Source organism: Dama dama, chromosome 3 (assembly GCF_033118175.1).
Source record: "Dama dama isolate Ldn47 chromosome 3, ASM3311817v1, whole genome shotgun sequence".
Lineage (NCBI taxonomy): Eukaryota > Metazoa > Chordata > Mammalia > Artiodactyla > Cervidae > Dama > Dama dama.
Genome location: NC_083683.1, coordinates 50850961 through 50869488, shown reverse-complemented (window position 1 = coordinate 50869488; position 18528 = coordinate 50850961). Strand labels below are relative to the sequence as shown.

Genomic DNA, 18528 nt, shown 5'->3' with positions numbered 1-18528 from the left:
TCTGGCTCTTCTATTATGTGTATTTTTAATGGTGTCCCACTCATCTCTGAGGCTACATTCATTTTTTTCCATTTGTTTATTCTTTGTGATTCTCAGACTAGATAATCTCAATAGACCTAATGTTAAGTTAGCTGACTTTTTCTTCATCCAGTTCATTCTGCAGAGGAACCTCTCTAGTGAATTTTTTGTTTTACTCATTATGTTTGTATCGCTAGGATTTCTAGTTGGTCTTCAAGTAATTTTTATCTGTTCATATTCTCTGTACAATGAGATGCCCACATACTTCATATCTTTAGGTATGATTTCTATTAGTTCTTTGAACATATGATTAATTGCTTATTTGTGTATTCATTTAGTATGTCCAGTGTCTGGACATCCTCAGGGAGTTTCTGTTGGCTTCTTTTTCACCCTGTGTCATGGCCAAACTTTTCTGTTTCTTTATGTATCTTGTAATTTTTTGTTGAAAACTGGGCATTTTAAATATTATAATGTTATAATGCCAATCGGAAAACCAGATTTTACTCCTCCTCAGAGCTTATTGTTGCTTCTGTGTTGTCATTGCTGCTGATGATAGTATTTATTTAGTTTCCTAAACAAATTCTGTAAAGTCTATATTCTTTATCATGCATGGCCATGAGATCTGTATACCAAAGCTTAGTTATCAGCTAATGATTGGACAGTGATTTCTTTAAATGCCTGGAATCAATCATTTTTTTGAGCCTTTGCCGGTGGCTCTCTGTTTGCATGTTGGGGAATTCCTTCAGCACTCCATCAGACAGTTGGGAGCGCTTCCTTAGCCGTTATTCCTTGCTTATACAGAATCTTAAGGTCAGCCAGAGTTGAGAGATGCAGGTTTTCTCAGGTCTTTCCTGGCCATATGCACTGTCTACAATTGTAGGTATTTGTTGGAGCTTTTTAACCCTTCACCTACTCCTAGAACATCTCATTATCCAGTTTTTCCTTCCAAGTTTTCTAATCGGCATCTTGTTAGCCTCTACTTTATCACTGCCTCAAGCAGTTGTAATATAATGGAATTATTTAGTTCCTGGTAATTGCTTTCAACAGATACCCTGGGGATAGGGCTGTTTGTACAGTATGAGCTTGAGATAGGTCAAATAGTGACAGCTCTCTGGAAATGGGTAACTTCAAACCACTTCTGCCCCTCAGTAGCTTCTAGGCTACCTTGTTCAAACCTCTGCACAATTGCACTCATCTCACATGCAAGCAAAAAAATGCTCAAAATTATCCCAGCCAGGCATCAACAGTATAGGAACCATGAACTTCCAGATGTTCAAAGTGGATTTAGAAAAGGCAGAGGAACCAGAGATCAATCACCAACATCCACCGGATCATTGAAAAAGAAAGAGAGTTCCAGGAAAACATCTGCTTTATTGACTATGCCAAAGCCTTTGACTGTGCGAATCACAACAAGCTGTGGAAAATTCTTAAGGAGATGGGGATATCAGACCACCTGACCTACCTCCTGAGAAATTTGTATGCAGGTCAAGAAGCAACAGTTAGAACTGGACATTGAACAACAGACTGGTTCCAAATCAGTAAAGGAATATGTCAAGGCTGTATATTATCAGCCTGCTTATTTAACTTATATGCAGAGTACATCATGAGAAATGCCAGGCTGGATGAAGCACAAGCTGGAATCAAGGTTGCCGGGAGAAATATCAATAACCTCACATATGCAGATGACACCACCCTTATGGCAGAAAGCAAAGAAGAACTAAAGAGCCTCTTGATGAAAATGAAAGAGGAGAGTGAAAAAGCTGGCTTAAAACTCAACATTCAAAAAAAGAAGATCATGGCTTCCAATCCCCTCTCTTCATGGCAAATAGATGGGGAAACAATGGAAACAGTGACAGACTTTATTTTCTTCGGCTCCAAAATCACTGCAGATCGTGAGTGCAACCATGAGATTAAAAGACATTTGCTCCTTGGAAGAAAAGCTATGACCAACATAGACAGCATATTTAAAAGCAGAGACATTACTTTGCCAACAAAGGTCCATCTAGTCAAGGCTATGGTTTTTGCAGTAGTCATGTGTGGATGTGAGAGTTGAACTGTAAAGAAAGTTAAGTGCCGAAGAATTGATGCTTTTGAACTGTGGTGTTGGAGAAGACTCTTGAGAGTCCCTTGGACTGCAAGGAGATCCAACCAGTCCATCCTAAAGGAGATCAGTCCTGGGTGTTCATTGGAAGGACTGATGCTGAAGCTGAAACTCCAATACTTTGGCCACCTGATGCGAAGAACTGACTCATTGGAAAAGACCCTGATGCTGAGAAAGATTGAAGGTGGTAGGAGAAGGGGATGACAAGGATGAGATGGTTGGATGGCATCACTGACTCAGTGAACATGAGTTTGAGTCAACTCCGGGAGTTGGTGACGGACAAGGAAGCCTGGCGTGCTGCAGTCCATGGGGGTCACAGAGTCGGACATGACTGAGCGACTGAAGTGGACTGAACTGAGGCTACCTTGTTTGTGAGACTGTTGGTTTTAAAGGGCAACATGAAGCTGAGGTTATGGGAATAGGGATAAGCCAAGTTAAAATGCCACAAAGCTCACTATTTTATGAAAAAGATTTAGTTATTTTTTCTCAAATAAACACTTCTCAGACTATTGGAAACCTTTGTTTAGTTTCTGCAGTTCTGCAGAGGTTAATTTTGGCAGATTTTGTCAAGTTCTTTGCTTTGTGGAGGAGCATGTTTTCCATGATCTTTACTTAGATATTCTTGAAGTGTTTCTCATGCCCAGTTATTTTTTACTGAGTTATTTGCAGGGCTAACTAATTCTGCAATTCCAATCCCATTCACATAGGAGTCCATCTGCATAGCTTCTCCTAGAGTAAGCTGTGTGCAACCTGTTGTTAATAATAGTTTGCTGGGTTTTTCTTATTAACTTGTTGGAGTTTTTAAAATATTCTTATGACTAGTCCTTTGTCATTCCTGTATGTTGCAAAACTTCTACCAGTCTGTGGCTATTTTTTCCCCCTCTCTTTGGAATACTTTAATGAGGTTCTTACTTTTAAAAGATTTTGAATGTATTAATATTTTTCTTTATGGTTTATGCTCTTTTGTTTTTCTTTAGTGGTAGTTTCCTTTACCCCAAGGTTATCTAGATACTCTCCTGTAAAAGTAAGTAAGTTGGTACTGTTGCAGTTTTATTTTCCACCTGGAATTGATTTATATATGGTAGGATTTAGGGGTTCACTTTCCCCTTGTTCTGTATGGATATTCCACTGCAGCAGCCCTATTTATTCAAACATCTGTTTTTACGTTACTGATTTGCTGGGTCGATGCTGCCCCGTTATACATCAGTTTTGGTGTACGCAGAGATCTCTTGCTGAACTCTTTATTTTTCTCTCTTGCTCAGTTTTTCTTAACTTAAAGGGCCTCCCAGGTGGTTCAGTGGTAAAGAATTTGCTTGCCAATTCAGGAGACGTGAGTTTGATCCCTGGGTTGAGAAGATCCCCTGGAGAAGGAAATGGCAACCCACTCCAGTATTCTTGTCTGGAAAATCTCATGAACAGAGGTTGGTGGGCTACAGTCTGTGGGGTCACAAGAGTCAGATAGGACTCAGCGACTGAACAACAACCCCAGTAGCACCTTGTTCTTTAGGAGAACCGTTCTTGACGGTTCTGAGGCTTTACTTTTCTATTAAATTTATAGCTCAAATAAGGGAGAAATGACGTCTTCAAGTATTGATTCTTCCAAATTACGAACATGATAATTTACCTATTTATATAGGTTCTTCACTCTTTTACAACAGTTTTATCATTTTCTCCATATAAATTTTGTACATTTTGAATTAGATTTTTGTTCCTGGGCTCTTCATATTTTTAAGTTGTTGAAAAACAGTTATAAAAAATTAAAATTCTTAACTGTGGTAGGTCTTTAGAGACACAATTTCTTTTTTGTGACCCTACATATATATATTGTATACTGATTTTGTGTCCAGCAAACATACTAGATTCATTTATTCTCATAATTTATCTGCAAGTTTTATTGAGTTGTCCATCTAAACAATTATGTGATTTATTAGGGATAGCAGTTTTTTCCTTGCCATTCCCCTGTCTTTGCTTTTTTGTTTCTTTTTTTGTTTGTTTTTTTACTAACTATGTTAGCAGTGGTATCACAACCAGTGAAAAGAAACAGTGATAGTGGGACATATTATCTTGTTTCTGATGTAAAGGAAATACTTTCAGCCTTTTACTATTAAGTATAATGTTTTTTATAGGTTTTATGAAGCAAGATTTTACCAGGGTAATGAAGTTCATTTCCACTCCTAGTTTTATAAGAATTTAAGTTTAGTTTTTTATCATGAATGGATGTTGGATCTTATCATTCTGATAAAGTCTTGTTCATTAAATTTTTATTTTTTTATTTTTTTTATTTATTTTTTTTTTATTTTTTTTATTTTTTTTTTTCCAGTGGGTTTTGTCATACATTGATATGAATCAGCATATTTTTAATTTTTAAAAATTAAACTTTATTTTTCTCTTTTCTTCAGCAAAGAAGTTTGTGATCCTGATATTGGTGGCCAGATCATAATGTGTCCTCAATGTGATAATGAGTGTCCATTCTGGTCACTCAATGTTACTTGCGAGTCCTCAAAGGTATTTTTTTCAAACATTTACAAGTAATGAAAGCTTTTTTCCTTCTAATAATTTTAATACAACATAGTGCTTAAATTATTTTCCTCTTGAATTTAGAAAAGTAATTTTCAGCTAAGCCTTCATTTTCAAAGATAGATATAAAATACTTGTGTTATTCCTTGTTTATAAATAATACATTGAAATTAAAAGCCTTATCAATAATCTCCTGAAAGGTCAGTGAAGAACTGTGGAATTGAAACTGCTTGAGTATTTCAAGTAATCAAAGCAGATATCTCAAACCTGACTTATCTCATAAATACTATTTAATAGGTTTACTGTTATAAGTATTTTCCTTAATTCAAGTGATAATTCAAGTGAATGGAAACCTGAAATCTGTACTTGTTTTCCACTTTGAAAGTATGCTGAAACTCTCCTTGGAATTTTAAAGACTTTGCAGATCAGACTTAGACTGTATTTATAAAAATGCATAAGAAACTTTTTGTCTTCAAATGGTAGCAGATACTCACTTTGTCTCTAAACATTCCCACCAAACACATCTGGTTCCCCTTACACATGCAGATAGATGGTCTTGAGCTATATGACTTCTTAAAATCCAGGAGGTTTAGCAAAAGCATAGAGACTGGCCGGAGCTTCCTGAAAGGCATGCCAGAAAGGCTAGACAGGAAGAAAGACGGTTGGCTTGCTTCAGAAGGTTTTCCTGACAACTTGGACCTTCATAGAATTCTTCCCTGTCTTGACCTCTCTGTCCCCTCATTCTGCTATGAAAGTTTAGGAATATTTCTATGATCTGCTTCTGATCTGCTGCATGTAAGTCTTACTTTAACTGAATACACAGCTAATATAGTGATGCTACTTTATAGTTTAGACTTTGCAAACTTATGCTCATACCTTTATTATCACTGGACTCACAAAACAATGCTGTGAGGCAGGCAGAACAGGTGTTACCTCTATTTTCCAGATTAAAACACTGGATCTGAGGGATTAAATAATTTGCTCAACCACCCGCCTAGTAACAGACAAGCCAGAAAATGACAACACCTCTGCCTTCCTTGCTATTACCTTGTTCCTCACTGGCTGACTGTAGGACCAGGCACTTCACTCTTGAATTGAACTCAGTTTGAAAAATTGCTCCACCACTTAATTAAGAGGATCACAGGGTATTGTCAACACATGTATTTTTATACTTTATGAGTTAAATTAGATTTCATCGCCCACTCCCCTTCAACCAACACAAGTTCTAGACTGTAAATGCCCATCATAGATCACTCAAAGTGAAAGACTTGGAGGTAGTAAGAGAGAAGCTGCCTTCCAGTACTGTTGACTTGTAAAGGTCCTTAGTTAGTGTGTATCCCCAGGCCACAGGATTTAAGGTAAGTGCAAGGGATAACACCAGAGGCGAACTGTACTCCACAAAGTACAAATGGAAATTCCATTTTCCTTAGGAAATTTTCACACTCTCATGTTTTGGGGGAAGAAAGTGAATCATTCTCTTCCAGCTTCAAAAAAATATCCTTTGAGTCTTTTCAGAGTGATTTACAAAGGGAGGGAAGCATATAAAAGAATATAAGTAAAAGAATGAAATAAAAAAATAAGGTAAAAAAGAGAAGCACCTTTCCTGTTTGTTGGTTAATTCAGTCATTTCTTCATTTATACATTTTATAGTCATTTCTTTCCTTTTGGAAAGCGATGAAATATTCACTAGTTGACATGTATGCCAGAATTATTAACAAATTAGAAATAGATAATCAGGATCAAGGAAATGAAGAAACAGTTATGGAAATAATCAGGATTGATACTGGTTTTGTGACTGAGCATTAGATAAAGTTCTTAGCTTTTTGGCTGGCAAGATAAAGAGGAAATATGGTTAAGTTATAATATTTAGGTGTTTGAAATGAATTAGTATATAAAAATTTGACTTTGTTCCTTTTCAGAAAGAAAGCATAGCAAATTGTCACTTTTCTAGATTCTAACTTTTCTAGGTTTCTGTCCTCCACTTGTAATCATCATGCCGCATATATAGCTCTCTCTGCCTTCCTGCTCCACGTGACTAAAGCGGTATGCTGACTCGGGGCCACTGTTAACACAGCCAGCTTTCCCTCTCTGCCATCCTGCCAAGCGAAGCTTGGTAAGCTAAGCTTCTTACCAAGAAAACTCTTTGCTTATCTTCCCCCCTTACTTCCTGCTTCCGTGTTGTTTCTGGGGCATGTAGAGCAGAGAGGCCTCGTTTCTTACCCATATGGCAAAAATGGTAACTTCCTCCAAGCCACCTAACCCTCCCTCATAGGAGTGCAGGGCACATCTCTTATCTTGAGCTCAGCAGCCGCACTGAGTCTGGCATTAGCAGTAAACTTGCCTTTTCTTGCTGCTCCTTTCCCTCCCACCCCTCTGGTATTGACAGAGGTACTTCCAGTGGCTTTTTGTCAGCATAGTAGGATTTTCTCTTTCTGGAGTGGGAGGGTAGAGGCATCAGGGCAAATAGAGAGGTATCACATAGAGAGAGGTTTGCATTGATTCCTAGAAGAGAAGTAACACTGGACAGAATCTTCAATGATAACATTATAACCCGCAGAACTGTATTTCATAGGACTTTTCCTATAATAATTTTTCAATAAAGGATAAGACATGACATTATAAGAGAGCTTGAAAAAGATAGTTCAAGAGAGTCAAAGATAAAAGATTTGAAATCTGTGTTCTGTGTAATCCCAGGACAGAGTAGGTGTGGAGCACTGTTCCCCAGACTGATCACTCATTTATTAATTCTGTCTTCCTTGAGCTGGATTTTTGAGAGGAGTAATTGAATGACAATTTGGGACTATTTTTTCTGCTCAGGAAATATATGTGTGATTGAGGGGCATCTAAATGATTTGGAAAAGGATATATAAGAAGATGGGTAGGTGGATATTATTTTACAAAAATAACATTAACTTATATTTTATTTAGATGGAAGTTTATTCATTTTGCATCAGTATAAGGGCAACCCAGAAAGAACCTTGAAAAAGTCAAGTTTTTTACTTAGAAGCAGCTTTGAATTTTCTTTAGCACTGAAAAGTTTGCTTTTTATTTATTTATTTTTAGCCTATAGCTTCCTTTTCTGGCATGTCTTCTTTACTTTTCATAAGATCTTTCATAAAGTTGATATTGTGTTTGTCACTTTTTCCACTAACTTTATAGACCTTTTAAGGAGATATAAAAATGCTCACTGATGAAAAATTGGTAGCTAATTGGAAAATTTTTCAGGAATTAATAGAGGGAGACAATTAGCAAAAATTTAAAAGTTAGTAAGCTAGTAAATAGAGTATGTAGTGTATTCATTCATGATCATTGTACCCTTTGTAATGTCAGCAAAAGCACTTTTGCATCTTTATCCTGATGAAAGCTTCTGTCAGCCATGATAGAAAAGTCATCATTGGATTTGAGGAAAACGAGCTCTGGAGGAGAGCCATCTCAAAGTAAACCCCGGTTTTGTGCTTCTCTTAACAAGAAAACCAGGAATTCGGGAACTTGCCCTCTGACCAGGGTGGAATAATAAGATGCAAATCATAAATCTCAAAGTTGTTTGGAGTTCATTGTACTTTTAGGGCCATACTCTTTCCTCAAATGCACTATGATAGTCCATAAAAAGAGGCTATTATTCAAAAGTATGTTAGAAGCTTTCAACAAAATGGAATCTTAACAGCTGTGCTTATTTCTTTATCAAGACACAGAAAGATTCCTTTGGAAAATGTAGTCTGGTAAAGGCTGTGTGCTTTCAGGAGAATGAGAAGTCTCGTCTGTAAGTATGTAGTAGATATGGTGATTGTCAAACTAGGTAACAGATTTAAAAGAAATTTCCAGACTGTAAGATATACAAAGCAGTGCATATTTGATGAATTCTAGTAGGTGAAGAACATAATTCATGTAAATGTCATTATTGTATTTTACAGAAATTGTGCATCTTTGACAGTTTTGGAACGCTAGTCTTTGCAGTATTTATGGGGGTGTGGGGTAAGTTATATTCATTTTTTTTCAGGTTCCTTTTGCCTCTTAACTGAAAAAAAGACAAACGAAAACCCTAAAATCATATAAGTACTGAACTTAGTATCTTTATACAGTTTTATATATACAGACTATCAAAGCAACCCACTTTTAGTCTCTTGGATTGCCCAAGCTTCAGCTCCCCTGGAACTCCACATTTATAATTCTTAAGGCCATTGTATCAATTACTGCATAAAAAAACTACCTCAAAATGTAGTAGCTCAAAACCCACATGTATTATTTCTCATGGTTCTCTGTGTCAGGTGGGAAGTTCGCCAGGCAGGGTTGGTGTACTACGGGGCTCAACTGGGCTGCCTCGTCTTGGTCTGCATGGTTTCTCATCCTCCAGGAGCTGGACCAGCATTCTTCACATGGCAGCTCAGGGTTTCAAAGAGAAGCAGGAAAGGAGAAGTACACACCAAGCATTTTTTAAGCCTACATTTGCATCTAGTTTGCAAATGTTCCATCAACCAAAGCATGTCATGGTCAACCCAACAGCAATGTGAAGAGATGGGAGGACAGCTCAAGGGCTTAGGTAATAGAGGGAGGCATGGTTCACTGTTGTAATAGCATCCCTAGCTGTGATCTAGCCGAATTTTCATGGGGTTGGGGTTCAGGAAAAACACCAACATGGGGATTCCAGGTAAGCTTTCTTGTTTATATACTTCTGTATGAGTGACTAGTTAGTAAATACATGCTGCTACTCTTATCATAATAACTTTCTGTTTAATACATAGGACAGATGTGATCCTCAAGAATATAATTTGTATATAGAAGCTTTAACACTATATAATTATTTATCTTGAAGAGCATCATTAATGTAATGAGGCAATTACCATTTTATACAGACTTTTACGTGTTTCATTGATGTAAATGTTCTACCATAGTAGGAAAAAAAATGTTCATTTTCGAAGATAAATGCATTTCCAATTTCATTGTGTGAGTCTGGGGTAAAACAGTTCGGGGTATAGATAGGTGGGGGAGGAAACAGAACCAAGTCTCTTATTTTGGAGAAGACAGCCTGTCAACACATGCTACTCACATACAGGTACCGTTGTTTATAGGTGTCCCTGGCAATATTTCTCTTTTGCAGTTGTTGTGCCTATGAAGAAGGGTCCCCAAAAGAATCACAAAATAGACAGGCCAATTACTTTGGACACTTTTAAGAGATATTAGTTGCCACTCCTACATAAAGTAAATTGTAAGATCCAAATGTACTTAATAAGTCACATTGTCATTCAGACATTTAGCATATTTTGGCTGGAGACCAAACAGTAGCTAATATTTGCCACATGGAAGAATAAAGATCAAGTTCATGTATTAGGATTCTCTGTACTCCTTCACTGTGAAATACACCTTTCATTTTTTCAATCCTGGTAAGAGGGTGGGTACTGAACATCTGGGCAAGGGCAGTTTTAACTAAATTGCCCAAACCTCAGTCTCAACACTAATTCATAATCTATAAAATTCAAACACATCTATTGAACTCTGTATGTTAATAGATGCTGATAGCCCTAATTAAAACAGACTTCTAAAATGAAGCAAAAATTAGTAACTTTGACAAGAAAGAAAAACTTCAAATTTCCTAACCAGCTCTGCTTTCTGTGATCATTAAACTACACCATGTTTATAGAAGTGACAGGCATATTGAGCTGCTGATTTTATTTCATCAGATTTTAGAATGCAGAAAACATTTCAGCCCTGCTCATGGCACCATATGTGTATCTTTAAGGATATGTGTGTGTATGATGAAGTTTTTATTTTAAATGCCTTATTGCTTTTCTTGTTACCTCTGCCTGATGAGAACTACTGCTGGGAACCTCATTACAGAAAGCCTGCAGTTGCAAAACTGAAGTTTTTCATATCACCATCATCATATTCCTGTAGCATCTCTTGTGCCCAGATGTATGTTGCAGAGTATTTTTCTTCTCCCTGGAAACTATAAAAGTTGAAAGTAGAAAACCTTGTATAATAAATTTTGCATAAATCATGTACTTCTTTGAAAAATATCCCCCCTTTTAGGCCAAGCCAGTCCATCTGCTCCTGCTGACTCCTAGAGTGCTAAACACCAACTACGCCCAGTGGAAGCAGAGGTTCTGAAAGCCTTCTCCCCTCCCCATTCCTTGTCGTTTCTTACCTACTTCTCTTTGATGCTCCCCACCAGCCTCTTGGCTGCGTGGCTGCCATTTTTAATTTTCACCTTTGAGTTCTAGGGTGGGCCTAGTGATTTCCAGAAAAACTCAGGCACCTAGCTCATAAGAAGGGGGATTTCAGGAAGCCATCACCCTAACTAGCTGTACTTGGAGATCAGAAAATGACTATTACAACTGTTCATTTCAGGTCTCTGCTTCTGTGGCTGCATCCACACTAGCAAAATGATGCAACTCCTATAACCACCTCTGTCTCCATTCAGCTGCATTTCTGATGTCAGTGACACACAGGTGCATCTGATGGGCATTTTAAAAACCACATCTGGAATCCTAGCTGCAGGAGGGTCTGAGAGATGTATTTTTGTTTAGAATTACGATTTTTAAAATTTATTCAAATATAGCTGATTTACAACATTGTGTTAATTTCTGCTATACAGTACTGTTATTCAATTATACATATGTAGGAATTTTTCATATTTTTTCCATTATGGTTTATCACAGTATATTGAATATAGTTCCCTGTACAATACAGTATGACCTTGTTATTTATCCCAAGAAATGCATCTTCAGCCTTGTAGTGTTTCAGTTAGGAAGTAGGAATCTAGGCTAAGCAAACTCATCTGCCTTTGTGAGTGATTACAGAAGTCTGAATAGTTTCAAGACCCAGTAGAACCTGCCAGGCCTTTAGCAGCAAACTGTTAAAGCAACCAGAACGATCCCAGCTACAGAGTCTGCCTTGTCCTTAGACACTGCTCTATACAACCACCAACACTGTGTATTGGTATCTTCCATCAGATGGATATTTTCTTTAGCTGTATAATATCCTGATTAAGAGGACCAGCTGGTTTTGGTTCCCATGGTCCTAGGCAGCCTTCTCTGTTTTCTTATTCTATGTTCATTTAAGGGTCCTGTCTCTCTCAGTCAGCTAGAGCTGCCTGGTATATGGTTTGCCAGAGAATGTAAGTGCCGTGCTCCCCTCTGGAGTCCAGCCAGTTGTTTCATTGCAGAAAGAGAGAGTACAAAAGATACAGAACAGGAAATTCCTGTCTGGCATCATGCAGTCACCCCAGGTCCCCATGCTTTCACTCCGGGACATGCAGCACTGTGAGCAGGCGGCCACGTGGCCCAGGAGACTCCAAACATTGAGTGGTTATGCTGGGCTGTGGAGTCTGTCGTGGACCCTGCTGAGTTCTTGGCTCTATGAAATGAGGAGCTAAGAAACTCCCACCCATTCCTGCAGCCCTCCAAGGTTTCGAGGATTTGCTACCCACTCATTATTTTTCATCAGGCCATTTCTGGCTTACACAGCAGTCCTATCACTTCCCACTCAGAATGCCTCAACTTCAGGATTTGGTAAAAACATCCATACTTTTATGTTCAAGTGCAGGGAGGAAGGGGAAGGGTATCCACTGTCCTTTCCTTATAGCAACCGATTAAATTGCTTCTCTTGCTTTTTTGTGAGTTTTATTTTCATAACTCAGCTCCTGCTAATACTGCTGCTAAATTGTTACTGAGCAAAGGAATGGCTTTTACGCTCCCATTCTAAAGGTGAGGAAAATGACATTCAGGCAGATGCGGCAAATCACCAGAGGTCCCAAAGACAAAAAGTGACAATCACGGAATAAGAGCTCTGTAGGTACTTTGGTTGTCGTCAGCCCTTAAATCAGTGACAAAATGCAGGGAATAGTAATAAAGTTGTAACAGACTTTTAGAAGGATGCAGAAGTATTTACTTGATATAATTGCACTATCTTATCTGGCAGTCTGAGAAATGGGCTAGAAAATAATGGTTCTACAACCTTGGTCCTACTTCACCTATGCAGGTACAGACCCTTCTTTCTGGATCAGGAGTAAGAAAGCCCAGCCTTATGAGATCAGTCCTAGTCATTTCATCCACCTGCCTGTAGGTGCCAAAACACAGTAGGACTTTCATGGCCTGCATCACAAATTTCTTTCAAACAGTTATGTTTGAAGATACAAATTCGTGAAAGTAAGCTGCTCTTTCAAATGAAGTAAAAAGTAATTTTCTTTATTTAGCAGAGGAAGAAAATAAGAATTTTCTTCTTTGAAAATCAACAAAAATTTCAAAAATAGCTGTATTTCTCATATTTCAATTAAAGTGACAAAATTTAGAGAGATTCCATAAACACAAGGAAAGTATCCAAAGTGACTTTAGAGAGCTTTTTCCAGGCTAGCCTTATAAAGAGGCTATTAAAGGAAAGATACCATCTTGTCACCCACAGTCCCTTTCTTGATGGTGGAAAGGGCCAGCCTGTCCCCTGGTGAGTGGTCCTGGGTCAAGTGAACCATGGGACAGGATGGTACATGTGATATCTTCTCAGTCTCTCTCTCTTGAATAACTCCCAGCACTCAAAGGGCTGGAGCCACCACAACCTCACCCATCAACAGTTGCATCCTCCTCTCAGCTCCTCCAGGCCCTCAAGATGGGCAGAGCAGAGAGTGGTAGACAGTGGACGGTCAGGCATAGCAGGGAGCAACTGGAGCTAGCTTGGCCCTCCAAGTAGACGATTCCATCCTTCAGGTGTCCCAGGCAGTGGCGGTCCTCCAGTTTCTGAAATGACTTCCCACAGTACATTCATTTAGCTAATGCTTACCCAGTGCCTGCTGCATGCTAGTGTTTCAGCCATGGGCAAAACCAAATCCCCGCCCTCATGGACATCATAAACGATAAATGCAGGAGCAAACAAAGGTCAGGATGTGTGAGTGCTATCCATTGTGACGTGCAGATGTGGAGATCAGTGTAGGGAATAAAGTGTGTGCCTTTTTTGCAGAGTATACACTAGCCCTGGACTGACTTCATAGCTGCAGAGTGGAAGACAGAGTGTAAAGAACTTCATGGGTGGGAGGTGTAATGCAATGATGGCAGTAGAATTCTCAAATTAAAAAGCAGGGGGTCTTCTGTTAGGTGAGGTATGTGGTGGTGTGAGCTCAGGGGTCTTTAGTAAGTGGGTGGTGGTTCTGCTTCATGTGCAGCCTGAGAAGAGTAGGCTCATTCCCCCAAGCTGGGATCTCTTTTTGAAGTATCTGCGTGTGAGGAGAGCATGGGTCAGTGGGGAGCAGGGCCAGTCAGTCACGGCTTAGTCCACAGTTACCTGGTGCCCTCAAGGCTTTTGTCCCTTGGATACTTCATTTCCCCCTGGATGGGACAAGAGCGCGATGGCTGGGCAGGTTCCCGGTGGTGGAGGCATCGCTCTCTGTACGGAACATGCACCGCTGTGGATCCCTTGCACTGACTGGTCTGAGCCAGATGAGGCTATAGAGTAGCTGAGGTGTGGTACCATGCTTCCGTTCCAGCAAAGTGGTCTGTTTTTGAAGGTTGTGGTCAAGCAGTCACAAATGCTGTCTTACCCACAAATGAGGAACCAACTCTTTCATTCTGAGAAGGGCATGTAGAAGGAGAAAAGCCTGTCCTGAAAGCAGGAGCCTCTCTGGGGACTGGCTGAAATCTTTTTAGCTTCCCAACCACATAAGAGATGAGAATTGGCCTCCCCCACTAACTTTGTGCTCTTTGCCTCCATTGACAGCAGGATCTGTGGCAAAAAGCCGGGCTGCCACCCATATATGCTTGTGAACCTCAGGTAATCACAGCAGTGGCATCATGAGTACCCACAGAGGCAGGGTTGGGACAGCGGGCAGTTACTCGCTTTATGTCCTGGACGAGGAGAATCGACACTGGGCAGGCAAGCAGTGATGACCTCTCAGCAGAGTGGGTGCTGGAACAGAACCAGAGGGAGGCGGGTTATGGAGCAGGCAGCTTGGGCAGTTAGGCTTAGTTGTAAGAAGGCCTTGCGCTCTGAAGCCAAGCATGCCTTGCTTCAATACCTGACTCCTTATCTCAGGCAAGTATTTGAAGTTTTCTGTGCCTCTGTTTCCTGATGTCCAAAATGGGGATGGTACTAGCAATTGCCTCAGAGGGTCATGAGGGTCTTTATAGATGTTATGTCATTTAGCTCAGGACAGCCTGTAAGCTGGTTCCTATTTCCCCCATTTTCCATAGAGGGAAGGAGGCATTGTCATCGGTAGTCAAACACCTAGTGATTGTCACAACCAGAATTCAGACTTGATTCCAATGTCCAGGTTATCTCTACTCTCACTCACTGTTGTTGGAACATCAGTGAAGTCAGAACAAGCACTGCCGGGAAGTGGGTATTTTGAGCATTTCTGCTGTCCTCGCCTTCGGGAAGCATTGCGTACGCATTCTTCATGGTGCATCCCGAGGTTTCCCCTGCGTGTCCAACTGCCCGTGGCAGGGTCTGCAGGATTTCAAGACCGCCTCTGTTTGCCCTCTACCCAAAGGCTCCCTGTTCTCAACCCTGACTGCCCCGTCGAGCTTTCCAAAGACAAAAAACTATGCCAGACCGATGAAATCAGAACCTTGAGGGTGGTGCCCAGGCTCAAAACATTTTAAGAGTTCTCAGTGCTTCTCATGCAGCCAGGGTGAGAGCTGCCCCTCCATAGTCCATGCAGAGCTCATCCACTCATGCCCCATTTATCACTGGAAACAGGACAAATTCTCTGCTCTGTCTGGGTCTTTCTCCTGAGTTCTAGACTTTTATCTGCCTACCAGACATCTCTGCTGGGGCCCACGGGCAGCTGATCAGAACCGAATCAGTTGTCTTCTCTCTCAGACTTGCTCCTTTTCCTGCCCTTCTTATTTCAGGGAATGACACTAGAATTCAGGACACTGCCAAAGCCAGAAACCTAGCAAGCATCCCTGATCTTCCCCTTTCATCACACCTGTGTCCAATCTGTCTACCTGCTAAAATGCCATCTTCTCTCACCTCCTAGCTGAAGCATCCTGGACCTGCCCTTGGGTCTAGCTGCCTCTACTCCTTCTTGACCACCTTTGATGTCTTCTCCATCTTTAAGGCACACACAGAGTCCTTTGTGATATTCCCCTGCCATCTATCCACCTGGTGGCCCCACCCGTCTCACCACACCCTGGGCTCATTTCCAGACTATTTGAACTTCCTGGAAAGTAGTGCTCTGTGCCTCTTTAGCATCTTGCCTTTGCACCACAGCTCCCTGGGGGAAATGGCCTTAACATTCTACCTTCACCTGATCAGCTCTGTGGCATCTCAGAACTCACCGCAGAGGCCCTCTTCTCCGGGACAGCCTTGTTATCAATCCACTGTGACTCTGCGCCCAGACCACCCAGCACTTATCTAGATCACAGCCCTCTTAAAAGTCCACTGTAACTAGCACTTCACTGTCTTTCCTATACATTTTAGGAGCTCCTTGAAGCAGAGACCGTATCTTTTTTTCTCTTTATTCTCAGCACTCAGTAGAGACTCAGAAATATTTGTGGGTATAACTGGTTATTCCAGAATTTCTGTGTAGAAAGGGCTAATGGGTAACAGTCTGATTAGAGGAAGTGCCTAGGGGATTTACCCTGAAACCATATTTTCAATGAACACGTAATGTTGTTTCTGTCTAGTATCTGAAGTGACAGGTCTTGAAAAATAATAAAGATTTCTAAAAATTATTTTACTCATACTTCATACAAGTTTGAAAAATATATTTCCACATTTAAGAATGTTATTTTAATTGGGGTGACTTGGGCAGTAGAAAATAAAGATTTGGGGACCACTAAAGCATTCTCATCCCCCAGGCCCTTTGGAGGGAATGAGGGAGAGGGATGCCAGGGGATGCAGACTAAAAGATGGACCATGGACTGCTTTGAATTATTATAGTTGCCTGTGTTTTTTATTGGCAGTAATGTGCTAGTAGCAGATGCTTTAGTGATAGACACGATCACATGCCTTCTGACCATCACACTATACCCTTCCCATGGGCTATAGCCTGGTTTCACAAGTTGGATACATTATCAACATTTTCCTTAAAAACAAACACTTTTCTGTTTTAAGTATTAGTGTCATCTATAATTAAAATTGGATTTTATTGACCATGTACAAAAGTGTTGTGAGTAATTAATATTATTCAGTACAGATTTCTGAAGCATCACTGAACCTTGAAGATCCACATAATGTTCTTCTTTCTCTTTGTTAGTAACCTTGTTTTTGGAGTTTTGGAAGCGGCGCCAGGCAGAACTTGAGTATGAATGGGACACTGTTGAGTTACAGCAGGAAGAACAACCCCGACCAGAATATGAGGCACAGTGTACTCATGTGGTGATAAATGAGATCACTCAGGTAAAGAGGATGTTGTCTACATGCAATTCAGTCTACATACTGCTGGGGTCCTCAGACTTGGTTGCACACTGGAGTCGCTAAGGAGCTTATAAAATGTTGATGCTGAGCTTCTGTCTATGTGCGCTTATGGTACTCAGTGGAATAGGGTGCATTCTGGCACAAAATTTTTTTTAAAACTTCTTTGGTGATTTTTAATGTACAGCCAAAGTGAAGGAGCACTATTTAGAATAGTGGACACAGGAGACAACCATGGTCCTTTCTTTCTTAATAACAGTAAAATGAAAAATACATAAACTCTGAAAGAAATGTATAAAAGATGTATTGATTTGTATCTTTTCATACCGGTAAAAAAATAATAATAGTGACGTAGAAGGAAAGACACATTGTTTTCATAGTTGATTCTCAACTTTTCACATGTACCTTCATTATTACATCCCTCTCTCATTTTTTTTTTTTTTTTTGAGCCTTTACTGAATTTGATACAATATTGCTTCTGTTTCATGTTTTCGTTTTCTAGCCACGAGGCATGTAGGATCTTTGCTCCTTGACCAGGGATTGAACCCACACACCATGTATTGGAAGGCAAAGTCTTAACCACTGGACTGCCAGGGAAGTCCCTACAGCTCACTTTTCATCATAGACTAGCTGCCCCTTTGTCTTACACTAAAGCCTCAGTCACTGCCCCCCCTTCTGGTTGGAATGTGCACAGAGTACTGTGACTGTTATCCTAAAATCGGACAGTGGATGAAAAGGGGAAACATTTTTGAGATCCCGCTATATTCAGGCCCCATACTAGGCATTTTGTATAACTAGAAAGGTAAATATGCTGCTTTTACTGTTGCTGCAGAATTTAAAAATAAAACTGTATCTCTTTGTATAAACATTTCAAAGTCAGTGAAAGATGATTTTTTAAAATCATCTGCATTATTGCTTCTTTCCGTCAACATAGAAAATTTAGAGCTGATTGTATTTGCAGTCATCAGTATAAGGACAGTAGGTTTTGAATACGAATAACTCTTGGAAAGAAGATGCTTTTTACCAAGAGCATCTGAAAATGGCTCCAGCTATAGATTTTATAAATTGAATCGCAGATTTACAGAATGTTGGCACTAAAAGGGTCAGGAGAGAGCAGTTCAACCTCCTCATTTTATAAATGGAAAAAAATGAGGTTCAGTTACCCAACAGAAGGTGACAGTTGTCTCTTACTATGTAACAGGCTTCAAATAATTTCCGTTATGAGTAGTTCTCTTGTCTACAATGGAAGTCGGGGGTCAAAGCATGTGTTTGTGAAAGATTGTACATTCAGAAAAGAAGGCTGAAACTTAGACAAAATCAGATGTGCATGATGTTTTCGAGTCTTCAAAAGCAAATGCCTATGTTATTGGCAAAGTATGATAAATACTGAGGAAAAGACATTTTGGAAATTTAAACCTATCCATTTTAAATTTAAAATTGCCAGCTAATAAGTTAAATTTCCATTGTAGCATTGCTTGGTAAAAAATTGAAGATGAAGGTTCTTTTTTTTCCTTCTTATTCCTCACTTTGCTTTTATTACAAACACATCCTCC

At 39.8% G+C, this 18528-nt stretch overlaps 1 protein-coding gene across 2 annotated transcripts in view; it reads left to right on the top strand.

Annotated features, from left to right (window-relative positions):
* The window catches only part of ANO6 (anoctamin 6), a 230339-nt gene that overhangs the window by 174382 nt on the left and 37429 nt on the right, over window positions 1–18528 (top strand). For both annotated transcript variants that reach the window (XM_061129479.1, XM_061129487.1), the window contains 3 exons: window positions 4519–4624; window positions 8548–8608; window positions 16818–16960. In XM_061129479.1, coding sequence (XP_060985462.1) covers window positions 4519–4624; window positions 8548–8608; window positions 16818–16960 — 310 coding nt within the window. The remainder of the gene's footprint in view (window positions 1–4518; window positions 4625–8547; window positions 8609–16817; window positions 16961–18528) is intronic.